The following is a 17743-nucleotide window of genomic DNA, read 5'->3' as shown; positions in this document are numbered from 1 at the left end:
TTCCTATGTCAGTCAAATGTTCAATTTTGGAATAAAGGGGTGGAAATTAAAACATCGTTTATTTTAAAAAAAATTTGCCGATTCATCGATTAATCGAAAAAATAATCGGCCGATGAATCGATTATTAAAATAATCGTTAGTTGCAGCCCTAATCTTAATTCTAACCTACAAAGCTCTCAACAACCTGGCTCCATCTTATGTTGCAGATCTTATTGTTCCATATTTTGCTTACAGAGCACTTCGCTCTCAGATTGCAGGTTTACTTGCGGTTCCTAGAGTTTCCAAAAACGGAATGGGACGCAGATCTTTCAGTTATCAGGCTCCTCTCTTGTGGAACCAACTTCCAGTTTCTGTCTGTGAGGCTGACACACTGTCCAGTTTTAAGACTGGGCTTTAGACTGCTGGAGGACAAACTGACCACATTTTTTTCACTATGCTTTTCTTTACTTACTCTGATCAACCTGTTTCGTATTTGTAATTATTTTTCTATCCTTAACATGTGTTTTTGTCTTTCAGATACACCTGGACCTATATCTGGACCTGCCATTCTGTGTTTGTCTGTCTCTCCTTTCTGTCCTATCAAACCAGCTGGTCAAAGCAGATGGCCGCTTGTACTGAGCCTGGTTCTGCTGGAGGTTTCTTCCTGTTCAAAGGGAGTTTTTCCTTTCCACTGTTGCCACTGTGCTTGCTCAGGATGGGAGACTGCGACGAAGCCAAGATTCAACTTGTCTGCTGGCCTCCTTAGATAGAGAACTTTACTAATTGGCTTTTCTGTGTATGTGAATGCTCCTGTAACGTGCATTGAGACAACTTTGTTGTGATATGGAGCTATATAAATAAATTGAATTGATTTGAAAAATGAAATAAGAATGCACAATATAAAATTGTGTTAATCTACTTGTTGAGGAGGAGGCAGTAGGTTTATACAGTATGTTGAGGATGGGAAATAAATAAAATAAGAGTGCAGAAGTTAATCCGACCGTGAAAAGAGAGAGTAGCGCTGGCGCATTGCGCAACAATTGTGCATGTGGCCCCGCCCGCCCGCCCTGCTTTTATCACACATCTGAGGATTTACAATTGACCCACAACAAGTGACATAATGGAGCTGGAAAGTATTAAAGCAAAAGCTAAAAAACGGGATAACTCACTCTACAAAACCAGCACAGTGAAAGCTGCTGATGTGTGTCAGGTGCACGCTCAGGTCCGACCGGCCGATTGAAAGACATGAGAAAAAGTCCCGTTAAGCTTCAGATGGACAACCGGATCATCAGCAGCACGTTCCTGCTGATCATTAATAACTATAATAATCCGCTGACTCTTGTTAATAAACAAGAAATCTTATATATCTTCCTTTCATTTGAAATGTGTTTTTAAAGCTATTGTGTTAAACTGATTTGCTTACAAAAACAGTAAAATCTTTTTTTTTTTTTTATTACTGGATTCGGGCCTCTAATTACAGTTAATTAGTCGGGTCAGATCGGGCTCGGACAAAACGCCTATGGGCTCGGGCCGGTTCGAATTTTATTAGGCCTGAATGCAACTCTAATTATCAGCCTCCCCACAAAAAAGAAGAACATGGAGCCCCCCCCCAGTGTCTTTCTACCATCATAGTTTCTTTTGAAAGGCTTAAAAAGTGGAAACTATGGTCTCAAGTGAACTCAGCTTCACTCCTGGAAAATGTGCAGACTCCCTTCATGCTGATCTATTAGCCCAGTGGTTAGACAGGAACAAACACTTGAGGAGAAATAGTGAATAGAAGGAGAGTGTTCTTTGCTTAAATTGCCTACTCCTAGTATGAAAACTAAAACAAAAAAAAAGAAGAAGAAAGCACCAACATGTTAAAACACACCTTACTGATATAGTGTAAGCAATAAAATGCATTATATTTTGTTTTGCATCCCAACCACTGTTGAGCTCTTGCGCTAATTCAGGGTGTCTGTCATCAAAACAAATGCAAGCAGAAAATAAAAATCTTCCTAGAAGTCCCCACTTTTCCTTGGGAAGTCTTCAGAACTGTTTAGTGTGATAGCACTTTATGAGGACATATAGTCTACTCCTGTTTCCTTCACCTTCATCTTCATCCATGGCAGAGAATTCCTTTCAGGTTTAACCACGCCGGGACATATTTCATCAGTCTCTTGAGCTGTGATCTGATCGAGTGTAAAATCATATGCTAGTACGACTTTGTGATTCGTCTCTGATGTGCCGTTTCCAAAGGACTGTAAAATAGAAAGTAAATCAGAAAAACGATAGGCAGACTATTTCCTCAACCTAACGTGACCTTACAGCGTGCTGAGCCTGTGAGAGCTGGTGTATTTAATTATCAAACGGCCGTGAATCAGCATAGGTGTATGCTGAGCAGACTGGGCTGGATCAGGTAGAGCACAAAGATTAACAGCGGGCTCACTTCAGATGAGCGTCAGTAATTCTACACGCAGTGAACTCAAATGAGCTTTTCCATCAGCAGGAGGGCGCTTATCTAAATGCCACATTTCGTGAGATACAGAGGAGCGATATTTTGTTGGCACATCAAAGCTGATAGAATCAGCCTTGACGTTTTTAATATTCATAACAAGGTTAGTCTGATATTTCAGAGAAAATAAAAGATCACAGTTGTAGTTGTTCAGTTTTATCTGCCATTATTTTTGAGCCTCTGCAAGAATCCGACAAAGCTCAGAGAAATGGGCACATATGGGTAGTAAGAATTAAAAGACGAGCATTGCTTTATGAAAAGACAACATCGCACGCCAACTTTCAGATCATTTTATCTAGAAAAATGGTGGAATTGTAGCTTTTAGGGTGAAATCATGAAAATATCAATATGCATGATCACACAATACTGACTGTGGTTTGGTCCTTTTTCCTTTATGATAATTAGCTGTGGCAGCCATCTTGAATTGACTCAGAATTGTAGGTGTACATCCAGTGACCATTTACTAAGAGTTCCTTAAAATCTGTACTATAGTTCATGAGATATTCTGCTAACAGACAGACATGGTTAACTTCAACAGTTAACAGTTAAGTTTGAGGCAAAGACCTTACACAATCTGTTAAAACCTGGAGTGTCTTAGCCACTACCACACCAAACTTTAGCTCTGTATTGGTAAAAATGACTTGATAATAACTGTTTTTGTGTTTGCCAAGGTGAATAAGCTGTGGCAGCCATCTTGAATCAAATTAACTACAGACAATCAGCTTAATTCAAGGATTCAAGATTCTTTATTTGTCATTCGCACCATATGTGGTACATGTGGTGGAACGAAATTGTGTACACAGGGTCCCAGTTGCATCCAACAAAAGTATAACATGTAAAAGAAAAACAGTAATAAGAACTAAGATATGAACTAAGAAAAACGTCAACTAAAAATATGCTAAGCACTAGTAGCATAAAACACAATACGCCGAACGGCAGCACGAACATGAGTCTGTGTGAGCAGGTGAGTATGAATGAACACAGCAGCATGAAACAGATCAGCAGCAGCATGAAACAGATCAGCAGCAACATGAAACAGATCAGCAGCAACATGATGTGATTTTTTTCACAGTGATTATCCTGATTAGAGATTCATGAGTCTAACAGCCTCAGGGTAGAAGCTGTTCCTCAGTCTAGTGGTTCTACAATTAATGCTCCTTAACCTCCTTCCTGAGGGGAGCGGGGCAAAAAGTGTGTGTGCTGGGTGAGTGGGGTCCTTCATGATGCAGGTGGCCCTCTTCCCGCATCTGGAGGTGTAGATGTTTGAGTGTCTTTAAAGGTGCATCCAATGATTATTGTCTGAGTTTCTATAAATTATGTTCTCTGATTCTTGAGATATTTTGCTAACAGGCAGACAGGGCTGACTCCAACAATTCAAAGTTTAAAACAAAGAAATTGCACAATCTGCTAAAGTATGTGAAGAGAGTGACTTCTGGCTACCACCATGCTAAAAATTAGTTCAATATCTACAAAACTGACTGGGGTTGTTGTCATTTTTGTGCTCGCTAAGGTTGATTAGCTGTGACAGCCATACTGAATTTGGTTGACTCAAAAATGTAATCAGTTGCAGATGTGCATCTAGTGATTACTTTCTGAGAGTTTCATTATTATCTGTCCAGTGGTTCATGAGACATTTTGCTAACAGACAGACATGCAAACACAAACACAAGCTATTACGTTACTGTCTGCAAGCAAAAGGTGGGTAACAGTAAATTACAGTATTTTGTTCAAAAAATGTGTAGCTCTCCGTTTTCTTCTTTCAATCTAAGTCTGTCAAAACGATGAACAAAACAGATGCAAGTTTTTGTTCATCTGTCAAACTTATTTTTTTTAAAATACATCAATGATGTGCATATAATTTCCAACAGCATACATTACAACAATGTCAATTCCTGCTAATAATTAGCATTTGATAAGTGATCCAAACCTGCACATTTTATTTAATTTCTTTTAATCCACAACATTTAGATGTGATAAATGAGTTTAAAAAGAACAACCTGATTAATTGAGGATAATGTGGGCTGCTTCAAGTTTCCCCTCAACAAATAATGACATATGCCTCAACCCTCCAGGTGTTTTGCAGCTCCAGAACAAACATATGCTGTGAGTTTTTCCACTGTCATAATCCTGTCATCGTTACAAGCAACTAAATCTCCTTGTTCTTCCAGTTTTGGAGGGGGTGAAAATTAAACTTAAGTCCTCCCGACCTTTTTGTGTCTTGTTTGCAAAATCAGCCTCCAAGACCCCGAGAGGAAACCAGCAGGTGGTACCGCTGACACTCCCCGAGCATCCCTTTAATTATTAATTTAAATGCAGTTGAGGGTGCAGACAACAAAGAACTGAAAAGGAATAGCTTGGCAGAAAGTGCGGAGAAGAAGAAGAAGAAAAAGAAGAGAAGGAGGGGCACGGCATGAATTATACATTTATCCAACAATCAGAGGCGCTTGCCTTATTTATGAGCAGAAAAAGGCCCACACAGCTCAGCCCGATCCGCACTTTGTTTTCTGCGGAACGCTATAGCAGTTCATTTAAAACTTCAAGACTCTGAAGCTTTACACACATGCACATACGTGCACGCGCACCTTCCCTTCATAAGGGCTCGTTCAGGTGGGTTAGCCGCCTCGTGCGGTGTTGTGTCTAAATTACAGTGGGTGTAACCCAAGCCTTACTTAGTTATCACCTACTTCTGGGCTCAGTTTACTTTCTGAGATGATTAGATTCAACAGGATGTATCCGTCGCAGGGGGCCAGATCGGTGATAAAGAGGCCGGCGGCCTTTCACCTCAAAGTACCATGGGAAAGCTAAACCCTCCCCATTGTTCTGTGAAAAGACCGCACAATGCTTACTGTATTTACCCCCAAAACTCTCTCCATGGTCTGCTGCCATGAAAGCAGGCAATGATGTAATTATCTGTCTGTTAGCAAAACATCTCTTCACCTACTAGATGAACCTCTCAGGAAGTAATCACTAAATTCAGGTCTCTCTGGTAAATGAGTCCTCGAGGCTCAATGGGATTTACCTGTCTAAATAAAGGTTGAATGAAAATGTATGTTGACAGGTTATTGTATGAATGTTTATATGACGCATTCACACTGCTGTGATCCATTTTTCTTCTGTACGTTTTTCGGCATCTTCCTCGTCCCACAGTTTAAGCTATTTCAACAAATCATATATCGAAACATTCAGCTCTTTCAGGACAATCCTGCTGGGACTTTGGTATTGCTGAAACTTTAGCTTTTTGAAATATTTAGCCTTTTCTACCATTTTTCTTCTCATAAAAAAATGAATTGAGATCATTTTATATCCTTCAAATCTTTAGATTCTTATGCTCATTGCAGCTTATTTATGCAAGTTTCAGCTATTTTGCTTCTATTTAGCTGTTTCATGCTAATTTTTAGCTTTTTTGGCTAATTCAACTTTTTTTTGCAGTCATTTAAACTTTTATCAGCCTAATTCAGCACAAATATGCTCTCTCCACTCCCTTTATGTAACTTAAGTTTTTTTCTGCTTTTTTAGCTACTTTTCAACTGTTTTTTTTTTGTTTTTTTGCTAATTTCAGATGTTTTTTTAGATAATTTTCACTTTTTGTGCTCATTAAACTTCTTTCAACCTAATTGGGCAAAATTGAGTTATTTCTGCTTTCTTCTACTTTGTTCTACTTTTTCAGCTACCTTTATAGCATTTTTAACTAATTTCTGCTGTTTTCAAGCTTTTTGTGGTAGTTTCTGCTACTTTCCACATAATTAACTTCTTTCTGCTAATTTCAGCTTGTTATGCTCCTTTCAGTTTTTTTATGCTGGTTAAATTATTTCAGCTAATATTTATCCGTTTTATGCTAATTTTAGTTTTTTCAGCTAATTCCACTTTTTTGGCACTTCTTTCAGCTTTTTTTCAGCCTAATTCAGCAAAAATGTGCTCCAGCTGTTTTTTGTTGTTGTCGTTTGTCTGTTTGGTTGGTTGGATGTTTTGTGTGTGTGTGAGCAAATTTCTGCTTTTTTCAGATACTTTCTACTTTTGTTTGCTTCTTTAAGCCTATATGGGCAAAAATGTTCTTTCTGCTTTCTTCTGCTAATTTAAGCGTGTTCTACCTTTTCAGCTATATTTCAGCATGTTTTTTTAAGCTAATTTCAGCTGTTTCTCAGCAAGCACACAAACACAAACATGGCTTTAACTCAAGTGTTTTTGTAGCTATTGAGCTTAAATTCAGTGTAGTATTAGTTGAGAGTAATCCCCAACATATACTATTAGCATCAACCAATCACAGGAGATGTTCAGTTTAAAACCTTGGTGTGTAAGATCGTGGGTGGCAGGCGTTCCTTCGAGGAGTGATGTTTGAATTCCAACTTAAACATAGGAATGGAAGCAGAGCAGAAAATGAAATCATGTCATGAAACGCTTCTTTGACAGAGCCCTGTCAATTTAAGTTAGTCACTCCTGTTGATTCACAGCAACAATAATGAACTAATACTATCAAAAGCTGTTTTTCAGTCAAGTGAGTCCCTGGAGATTGTGAACAAGACGATGGTTCATCTTTGTAGTGACCATTCAGGTTGTCTAAAGCCTCCTCCTCCCCCTCCTCAACTCTATCTCAAATCAAATAAGACCAGACTTGGAGATTTTGTCCCAATGTAGGCCAGCTACATGAAGAACAACAATCGTCTGAGGGGGAGAAAAGCCGTCCTAATTCCAAGCTCCAGTCACATTCCAACATCATCTAGTCTGTTAAGAGTTTCAAAACACTAATCCTCCTAGCTTTCTCAAGCTTTCAGTTTGACTTATCGCTGAATGGTGTCACTTTCAAATTGAAAAATGGTGCTCAGCCTTAAAACCGACGTAAAAGCCCGTCTGTACTCTTGGGTGCGTGCCCTTCTGTTTATGTTGCAGTTTGGAGAACAAAGAGGGCAAACCTGAGCATGCCGAGAAGGATGACTTGTGTAGGTGGAGAAAGCAAACAGAAGCGCCAACATAAAAGTACAACAATAAATTAAAAACACGAGAAAAGAAAAGCCGTTTTCTTTACCTCTCGCACGTGTACAATCGAGGTATCTAAAGGTACAAAATCACTGGGTTGAAGAGCTCGTTTCCAAGTCTGGGGTTAACATAGCTGTTGATCAGTCCGACGTAGATATAAATTCTGGTTTGCAGTTGTCCTGAAACTGTCACACACAATCTCAGCGATTTATCAGCGGGACGAGGTGGCTCCGAGTGGAGGAGCGATAACACCCCCAACCTTCCAAGTACATCAGCTGTAAGATTCTTACATTCTAATCTTCCATTCACCAAAGTGACTCTTGACTCTGTCGTTTCAGCATGAGGGCAAAATATTACATTCATTCAAGGCTGAACTGTTGTCATTTTTTTTTTATTTCCTCCAACAACATGGGAGGTTCAGAGGGAAAAAAAAAACTCATTTGTGTTTTCAGCCAATATTTGAACTGATTGAAAATAAACATTAGGATGACGGCAGATTGTGTCAGCGCGACTTGGTCGTTATTCCTAAAAGAGGATTTCACAGCAGCTTTGATTACATTAATCCTTCAGGAAAATGAAATCCAGCCTGACAGGGAGAACATGGGAAATCTGGCGATCTGTGAAAGTTGGATTATCTCAAAAATAAACGACTATTTCAAAGCCATCTTTTGCCTTGCAGGATCAGGAAAAGCACCGGGGTGGTACGAGTGTTTTTCTCCTTGTGCTCGTCGTTCCGATACTGAACAGGTTGCGTTGCAAAGAGCAGCTTTAGATTGTACGATTTCACCACTGAAGTGGTCTAAACTGCAGTTCCACGAGTGTCTTTGCCTCCTCTACTATGGTTATGTCTTTTTTTTTTTTTTTTTGCTGTGGGGGTTTTCATTCCCTGCTGCCACCCACCATGTGAATAATGAGCTGCACAGATAGCAGCCAATGAAGCGACCCCCCTGTTAACCAATGAAACTTAACAACCATGTCCAGATCAGGCCTTTCCTGCTGGGACTGACCAGCCGGGCTTCACACTCCTCTGCCACCCACACATACACACACACACACACACACACACACACACACACCGACATGCTGTCTCAAAGTAGATGATAATAAAAAAGAAGAAGAACTGCAGTGCTTCCTCTTTACAAGACAGTACCACCTCGAATAATCCTCATTATATGAGCTAGAACTGGTTCTAAAATTGTTACATGCACATACACCGGCAGGACATCCAGACTCAAACATGATTGATTGTTGAACCCAGCTCGCTCTGAGGTGTTGGTGCTGGTAATGTGACTAACACACCGAGGTGCTATGAATGTTTGGCCCCAACATAAGCAAAAGGTGCTCTGAAGTCTGTCCAAACACCCAACAAAACTGGCCATGCCCAGCTGTAAAACTACCGACAAGCATTTACTTTTTCTGTTGTTTTTTTATTAGGCAGGAGATGGTTTCAAGGTATATCACGGTTTTAAAAAGTCACAGTGTCGAAGTTTTTTGGTCACTGCGTTCAGGTCGTTTCTTTTATTTTAACTGAGATGACAGAGCCAGACTGTCACTGACAGAACCTGTCACTGCAAGCTGTCAGTCAGCTGTGTTACGACCAAAAGAAGGAAATTCACCACAACCTTTTTCCCTCTCATTAAAAAAAGACATTGCCTTTTTAAAATGCTTCCGGCAGCAAAAAAACAGACATTTATGGCTTGATTAGCAGAAGAGATGCACTTGCCCATAACCTTTTAAGCTAATTCTGTTTTGAAGCAAACATTTACAACAAACTACAAACTTTACTGTGTCTACCAGTGAAATAAATAGCTTACTGCATGCTTGCTAACTGGCTAATACAAATTTGTTGGGTTCCCCAAGTTACTTTACAAAAAGCAGAATGATAAAAAGGAATTACTGTAGTACCCTGTACAATAACCCTATTGACTTTAAATCATTAACTACAATAACATTAGCTCATTTAATATTTTACATTTTCTTTAGATCTTCTACTTTTTTCAACGTGTGACATGGAGGCTGCACAGCTGCAGAAAGAAAAGCTCTGCAGAGAGTGGTGAAGGCTGCACAGAAGTCTGTTGGAGTCAGCCTCCCTGCCATCACAGACATCTACACATCCAGATGCAGGAGGAGGGCCACCTGCATCATGAAGTACCCCACTCACCCAGCATACACACTTTTTGCCCCGCTCCCCTTAGGAAAAAGTTTGAGGAGCATTATTTCCATTGAGGAGTCATTTATCCCGAGTGCAATCACCATTCTTAACCAAACCAAATGATAACATCGACCTATGGTATGCCAAGTATTTTATTCTATGCACAAATTGTTGATATTTTGATTGTATGAATGAGTTTTATTTTATGGTTGGAGAGACAAATTTCCACCTTGGTGGACAATAAAGTTTTATCTTATCTTATCTTACCTGATCTTATCTTATCAAGTGTAGAACCACTAGACTGAAGAACAGCTTCTACACTGAAGCTGTGAAGACTCATAACTCTCTAACCAGAATAACCACTGTAATGCCACTTTAATTGATGATGTTACTTCATCTGTGCTGCTGATTATTCTTGCTGCTGATTTCTTGCCTTTATGCTGATGTATTCATATCCATCTGCTCACAACAGACTCATGTTCAGGCTACGGTTTAATACACCATATTATCTTACATTATTAGTGTTTTGCGTATATCTTAGATCTTTTAGCATCATTTAGTGTTTGTTTAGCGTTATCTTAGCAAATAGCTTAGACCCTTTTATACGGTTTCATTTTATACTTTATATTTTTGCCATTGTTGGGTGTCACGGGGACCTTGAGCTCACAATTTCGTTCCACCTCATGTACCACATGTGATGCAAATGACAATAAAGAACACTGAACTTGAACTTTTGCGTACATCTTTTTAAAAACACAGTTACTAACGGTTGTCTCTCACTGGTCTGTGTTTGTTGGTCAAGGTGGAAACAAAGCGGGTACAATGTAGATGAAGGTGGGCAAGAAAACAAAGTGCATGGTCTAGAATATAGCTTTGCAAGTCGTGCATATGAGCATAAGTTCCAATTTATTTAATTACCAAAAAATAAATTAAAAAATGGCCACACTGCTCACTGGTCTCAAATACTCAGAATTCAAGAAAACTACAATTGAAACATTTTCTCATAATGTTTTCTCAATTTTGGGTTGCCAACTAGGGAAGTCTGAGATTGTATGTTCCCATAAAATGACTAAATTAGTTCTCTGCATTTAACCCATCGCATGTGCGATACACCCACGTGGAGCAGTGGGCAACTATGTAGGTGCCCGGGGAGCAATTGGGGATTAGGTGTCTTGCTCAGAGACAAAACAATGTGGGAATGGCTGGGAGTCGAACCGCGACTTTCTGGTCGCAGATCGGCTGCCCTACCTGTACCCCGTCTCGGTCTCCTATTCCATCAGTCCAAGCCCTGTGAAATACTACATTAAATCCTTTAAAACGATCTGCTGGTCAGGGGCACAGTGGGTGGTCTGCATCAACTCACTCTACTGGGACTGGTTTGGCTTTCATCAATCTACTCTTTTTTGAGGATATATATATACATATATTTATATTATACAGAAAAATAGAAACTTCTAGAATCCCAGATTAAATTAAACTACTTCTTGAAATAATTAAAACAATGCCTGTATGCTGCATTCAAGTTTAATTTTGGAATCTTGTACTTTCTGTGAACATTGACTGTATATTAAATTTTCCAACCTTTTTATGAGAATGTTTTATGTGGTCACTATTTCTGAAGCTATTTCAGCTATCCCAATGAGATTTGTTTATGAAGTTTAATGTAGATAAATCAACAGTCTATTGGTTTGAGTATAAAGGCTGCTAACATGAGTCTCTGTACACCAGTGGTTCCAAAAATGGGGTTTAAGGACCCACAGTAAATCATGAAAAAGTTGAGAGGTTGAAAGGATTACCAAAAATCAAATAGAATTTAAAGGTGACCGCTAATATGACAATATTTAATAGTTGTTATAAAACATTAAAAAAAAAAACATTTTACCCAGTAATAGATGGAATCATAAACCTCTGCAGCTGTTATTTTGCAGCTCAGAACCTTAAAATGTTTATGAACAATTACTATAGAAGACGAAGAAACATACAATTTCTTAAATGTTTTTATCTATTTTAGACAGAGTAACTGAATACTTTCACTTGAGCTACTTTACTATCCTCGTGTGTATCTGTGCAACAAAATTAAACTAACTATAATATAGCAATGTGGTATTATTTAAGGTTCTGCAGTAATATTAATTTTAAATTAAAACAATTAGATTGTGTAATACATACTTAAAAATGTTAAACTTATGTGAAAAAGTGATATTTTTATTTAAAGTTATCAAGATGACAGAACCTCATAGTCATGACTAAAATCAAAATATACTAAAGGCAAGAATGAATGCACAAGAGCCTTCGAACCAAATGTGAAACATTATAAAACCTTTAAGGGAAAGTGTCCTATTCCCAGCAAACAAGCTTTTCGATTCAACCAACCCTGAAAGCAGACAGAACAACTAAGGAAGAAGGTTGCCCATTTCATTTTGGCGTGAGAAAATGTGGGGGCTGGTAAGGGTAGAGGGAGTTGACAGTGGGCTTTGAAAAACACTTTTGAATGTGACATAGTAGCATTCCAGTGATTGTTACTTAATAAGAAAGGGGGGACACACCGAATGCTCCAACAAGAGAAAAGAGAACGCCACATGTAATCAAAAGAGTAAACACTTGTTATTCTTGTGCTGGAATTTGCAGCTTGTAGTGCGACGGATGGGAAAGAACCCTTAGAAGAAAAACCGGAGACATCGGTGAAAGACATATCTGACCACCGGTAGTTTTCCATCAAACAATCACCATTTCTTTTTATAAAATGTATTACAGGTAATATATATATATATATATATATATATATATATATATATATATATATATATATATATATATATATATATATATGTTTTCAAAGTTGCTGTATCTATGTACAGTCTTTGATCATTCTTAATCAGTAAGGTATCAGTGTAAATAAAAGAAAATTTACGCATTTTTATAAAACATGTCACTGTTCTTGGAAGAAACACATCAAACACCTCCAAAAATGAAAAGCAATGAGCTCTTTCCTGTGGCTAACTTATTGAGACATAATGTCCTTTCTCCTAGTCCTTCCCTGAGAGACGTTAGTGCAATGAAGCATGACACTTTGTTGCACGCCAGCATTTTGGTGCCTTGAGTCGATGCTGGCTTTTGATGTGGAGCCTGGATCACACCCATGGGGGGAGAATGACCCCAGTAACTACAGATAGATAAATGACTTTATTAATCCCAGAGGGGATTGTGGCCCATTATGATCTGAAAGTGGAAAGCTTCTTGGCTGTTTTTGCATAAACTCCAATTAGCCACACACAAAACCTATGTTTTTGTCCTAGCAGAGGAAAAAAACAACACTGGGGAGTTTTATCGCTTTCAATAAGAGTATCTAAACTCCTCAAGGTTGGACGATAAGGAAACAAAATGATAATAGTTCAATAGTTCATGGAAATGCCCACTTTCCTGTTGCTTCCCTGTTGTTTGTCTGCTGGTCCTGTGGTATGGCATTATAATGACCCCCCCCCCCCCCCCCCTCTACAAATGCCACCTCAGTCTGTTCTGAAGAGCGAGGGTAAGCAGTTTAATTATCATGACAATAGTGAAGCTGAAGGCGGGGGTCGACTCTGGGCACGGCATACAAAATGACCAGAATCAAGTTCTGCTCACTAATGTAGCATTTGATTTTACGTACAGGGACATAGCATCTTTGGTGCAACTATTAAACAGGCATTCTTTACTTTTACTTACTCAAAGGTTTCTTAACAGAGCGTCTTAATGGACACATCTGCCTTCACACATCCACCCCAGGGCCATGTCTTTGTCTTTCTGTTTGACTGTGTGCCGTTCATGAAGTCAAGAGGCTAATCAGCGGCTGCAGAGCTATTCACTGCGACCCACTGTATACAGCGTGGGCCCATTTAGCAGAATTGTTAAGAGTGGCCACAATAGATCTGTTTTGATCCAAGCCCCGAGTGTGCACTCGAACCACTGATGTGGAATTGAAGTGTGGTGATGTTTGCTCCCAAAACATCAACTTCTTTCTACAAATTGAACTTGAGCACCAAACCCTGCCCCCTGCAATCCTGAATGGCTGAACCAAGACCTTGGATGCAATTAAATTAATTAAATTTGGAGAACCCTTGAAACTGAACTGGCAGTGCAGCAGAGTGTCAGAGCAATAGAGCCACAACACAAACATGTCATTATTTTTAAAGGGCTTACATCAATTCCAGCCTTGTGCATTTAAAGATGTGGGATAAAGAAGTGCTAACTGGCTGGCTTGTTATAACCAGAAGAACAAGAAGTTCTTTTAAAAAAAAGTTTCTGAACATTTGTGGTTTCATTAGCCGATTATGAAAACTGTTTTACTTACATCTGAAGCCAGCAAATCTCATTTTATTAAACATGAGACTGTGTAAGGCACGGCCCAGAACGGCACAGCACAGCCTGGGTTCTGCGTACCATATTTTACGGCATATAAGTCGCAGTTTTTTTGCATAGATTTGTCAGTCCTGCGATTTATACGCCGAAGCGACTTATATACGTTTTTTTTCTTTCCGTATTCATAACGCAATTTTTGACTGACACTTTAAATTTTGAAGAACTGCAACAGCGAGTCCTCCCTTGCACGTTTGCTTCATTCAGCTGGTGAATGAGGAGGAACGCTAGAAAGCTAGCGGCTCTGGTTGCGATGGCACCACCCAGGCAAAATGAAGCCGTTTTGACCATTAAATAAAGGCATAATAAACACGACGGGTCAGCAGTGACGCATAATAAATGTGACTTGTATGTGTTTTTTCCTCTTCATGATGCTTTTTTTGATTGATGCAACTTCTACTCCAGAGCGACTTATACACTGGAAAATACGGTATTTACATTTGGTGTTATAGTCCACTTCCAGCCCTATTCCTGGAATCCAGGGACCTGGGGTTCCATTCGGGCTGTGCTGTTGGGGCCGATTTGATGTCAGCAATAGCTACCGTAATCGTCTTTCAGCACTCAGCCTTCTCTAGCTTTGTTTTTGTTGCTCTTGAATTATATGGAGAACAAAGAGAAGTAGCACAAGCTTGATGTCATCCATTGTTTTGTCACAAATAAGGAAGAAGCAGATAAAGCTAATGAATGGATGGATGGATATGACATTGTGCGCTTTGATATGATGATCCCCACCCACATAGAGATGGCACTCTGCTCATAGCAAACACAACCATGGAGAATAAGGGCAGGCCAATTGCAGCCAGGCCGGGCCTTACAATGCAAAAATACCATATATAATGACTTGGGGATGATTAGTGCAAGGAGCTGACTTTTGTTATGGTAGTGAAAATCCCCATCCTTTTGCTTTTGACAGCGACTTGTGACATGTCAAAGGTGGACCTCGGTTCTCTCACAATGACCACTGGAAATAGAAACCAGTTTCCCTGCATGCAAAAGCAGGTAAAGAACATGCATGAATGAATGCTTTCAGCAGGGACTATCAAATAAAGGAGGTAGTCCACATGAACCGCTGTAAAATATTGGAGAATCAAGTAGTTTCAAGACAGCAGCTTGGACAAGGCGCTAGCTTGTGAACCTGATCAGAACAGTTCACCATTTCTCCAAACTGAGGTCATTCATAGATCAATCTGCAATGTGGAAAATTCTTAACTCTTAATAACATTTTCCCAGAATCTCACATAAAAATCTGAAGTTATCTTTTTTTTTTTTTTTTGGGGGGGGGGGGGGGGGTACTTTTACTGCAAGGGTAAACCAAAGCAATCGCACAACGTATAGTAAGTAGGATAAGATAAGTAACCTACATTTATACTTGTAGCACAAAGCTGCTGCTGCAGCCAAATCAGATGCTAATTTTTAGGAAAACATTTGAAATTCAAAAAGGGAATTCAGAAATTGAGCACAGGCAACTGATACCAGACACTGATTGTGATTAATATTAGCAGCACACATGAAGCCTTGATAAGTAATTTAAAAAAAAAAACACTGAAACCACTTTGTTTTTCAAAGACTTTTCAATTAATAATCAGTTTGCACAAATTCTCACTGTACATTCCTCTGTGACTTCTGTCTGTGGATAGAGACGCTGATAAACACACAGAGGAACCACATGCGATTTATCATCCCTTTTACAGAAACACTCTTCCTATATGTTATTTTGATAAGTTTTTACTGCTTTAGGGGAAAGCCAGAGGAGAGCAGAAGCAGATACACAGCTTCATGAAAGGGCGACGTGTTCTCTTGTGGATATTTATGTAATGGCGATGAATCCTGATATAGCTGCTGGCGTAAGGAGATGAAGACCTCTGACAGCATAGAAAGCCATGCACAGATTACTGCTTGGACCACACTCTGCAAGTGCATCCTTCCTCCTATTTCAGATCCGTCATGCTTACAGCCTATGGTCTTTATGGCGCATTTCCGAGGTCCTTGTCAGCAGCTCCAGGAGAGTCTGATGGAGTATGTCAGCACTATCTTTTTAGAGGGGCTGTCAACACCAGCTTTGTATCAGCGCGCTTTGAGACAGGGCACAAAACACAAACAAGCCCTGCACGCCATGATGACTAAGATTCCAAATGACAACAGAAAAGAAAATCACGCTATGCTTTCACACAGAGACGATCATTAGTCCTCTGAAGATGCACATATTAAACCATATTCCAATTAGAACGAGAAATGAGCATTAACAAAAGTCATGAATAATCACTGAAGATAAAAGGGGGTTTTTTTTCCCCTCATGAGAGTCAACCGTTTGTAATGTCTGCCGCGGAGCCATGACAAGACGAGTCCTGTCGTGACTCGTTCACTTTTTCTTGCATTATCCTGATAATGAGGCGTGTGCGTGGCATGCATCTCATTTACGAAAGAAATGGAAGTGCATTACCTTGGAGCACTGCTTGTGATTCTGGCACCACACCAAGGACCCATTATTCTGTGAAAGAGAAGAAAAAAACATTATTAGTCATCACAGAATCCTGTTGAAAATGCATTTACAACAATCCATCCATCAAACGCACAAGTAAATTTGACCCTCTTCTCTCCAGTCAAGATATACTCTCACACCGCTTTGCTTAAGGTCTGACCTTACTGATTGATTAGTGTAATACAGAAGACTGACTTTAAGTCTGTGTTTATAACCCCAGAGGAGAAGTGGGGTCACTGTACCAAGGCTGGAGCACACCTCTGGTCAGTTTCACAACACGGTGACCTCTGCTTCTCTGAGGATTTGTTTGATCTCTCAACAACTCTCCCGAGGTCAACAAGGCAAGAACTGATGTAAGCACTCTTGTGAAGAGTGCAGAAAATTTCCTCTAATTGCCATGCAGGTGGCACCTTTGCCCTTAGACATTTGGTCCTGATAGTTTTGTGAATCTGTAAAGTTTCAATGCGTAAATTTGAAGGATTATCAAGTGAAGAACAAGTAGGGGTAAAATTTCATGCACAAGTGTTCATTTCCTGTATCCCTTTAAATGAATTACGTTGGTATATTCTATTGAACATAACTGGGCTTGGATAGAGTTTTCAAGTACCTTAAAGGGATAATTCATCTCTTTAAAAGTTAGTACCAAAGAGGATTGATGTCTTAAAACTCCAATTATAAAAAAAAATTACTGTTCTGGCTGCTATACACATCGCACCGCCGTATAAGTTGTATAAGTCAAAAAAGTGTCTAATAAAGTGAAAAAAAAAAATGCAAAATGCAGCTAATTTGACGTTTGCTCCAAGAGTTCTGGAGCGAGAAGAAGGTGGTTTTGTATGGCAAGCCAAGTGTCTCATTAATAGCCACTTCTACCTATTAATCAGACTTGGCTTGCCATACCAGTCAAGCGCCCTCTAGTGACTGAAATGATAGTGTCCAATATTTTCCGTGTCAGAATGAATGAAATCGTCAGATCTCAGCCAAAAATTGGGTTATAAATATTGAGAAAAAAAAACTATAAATAAGTAGCTTTGTTGTACAAATAAGTCGCAGGGCATGCTAATGTATGCAAAAAGCTGACTTATATAGTGAAAAATATGGTAACTATAGCAATTTATGTGAATGTTACTTTAAAAAAAATTTAGAACTTTGCCAATTTTCCAGGAGAAATAGGATCACTGGCTTGAAATGCTACAGCTACCTGCTGCTGCCTCCATCTGGACATGCAAAAATAACCATAAAACACTTTGTAAATAACCAGCATTAACATGAATCA

At 39.3% G+C, this 17743-nt stretch overlaps 1 protein-coding gene across 1 annotated transcript in view; it reads right to left on the bottom strand.

Annotated features, from left to right (window-relative positions):
- The window catches only part of LOC119419655 (anosmin-1), a 69629-nt gene that overhangs the window by 44343 nt on the left and 7543 nt on the right, over positions 1 to 17743 (bottom strand). The window contains exon 2 of the mRNA XM_037687014.1: positions 16432 to 16479. Within this exon, the coding sequence (XP_037542942.1) occupies positions 16432 to 16479 (48 nt within the window). The remainder of the gene's footprint in view (positions 1 to 16431; positions 16480 to 17743) is intronic.

This window comes from Nematolebias whitei, chromosome 13 (assembly GCF_014905685.2).
Source record: "Nematolebias whitei isolate Nwh7 chromosome 13, NemWhi1, whole genome shotgun sequence".
In the NCBI taxonomy this organism is placed as follows: Eukaryota; Metazoa; Chordata; class Actinopteri; order Cyprinodontiformes; family Rivulidae; genus Nematolebias; species Nematolebias whitei.
This window is presented reverse-complemented; position numbering and strand designations above follow the sequence as displayed.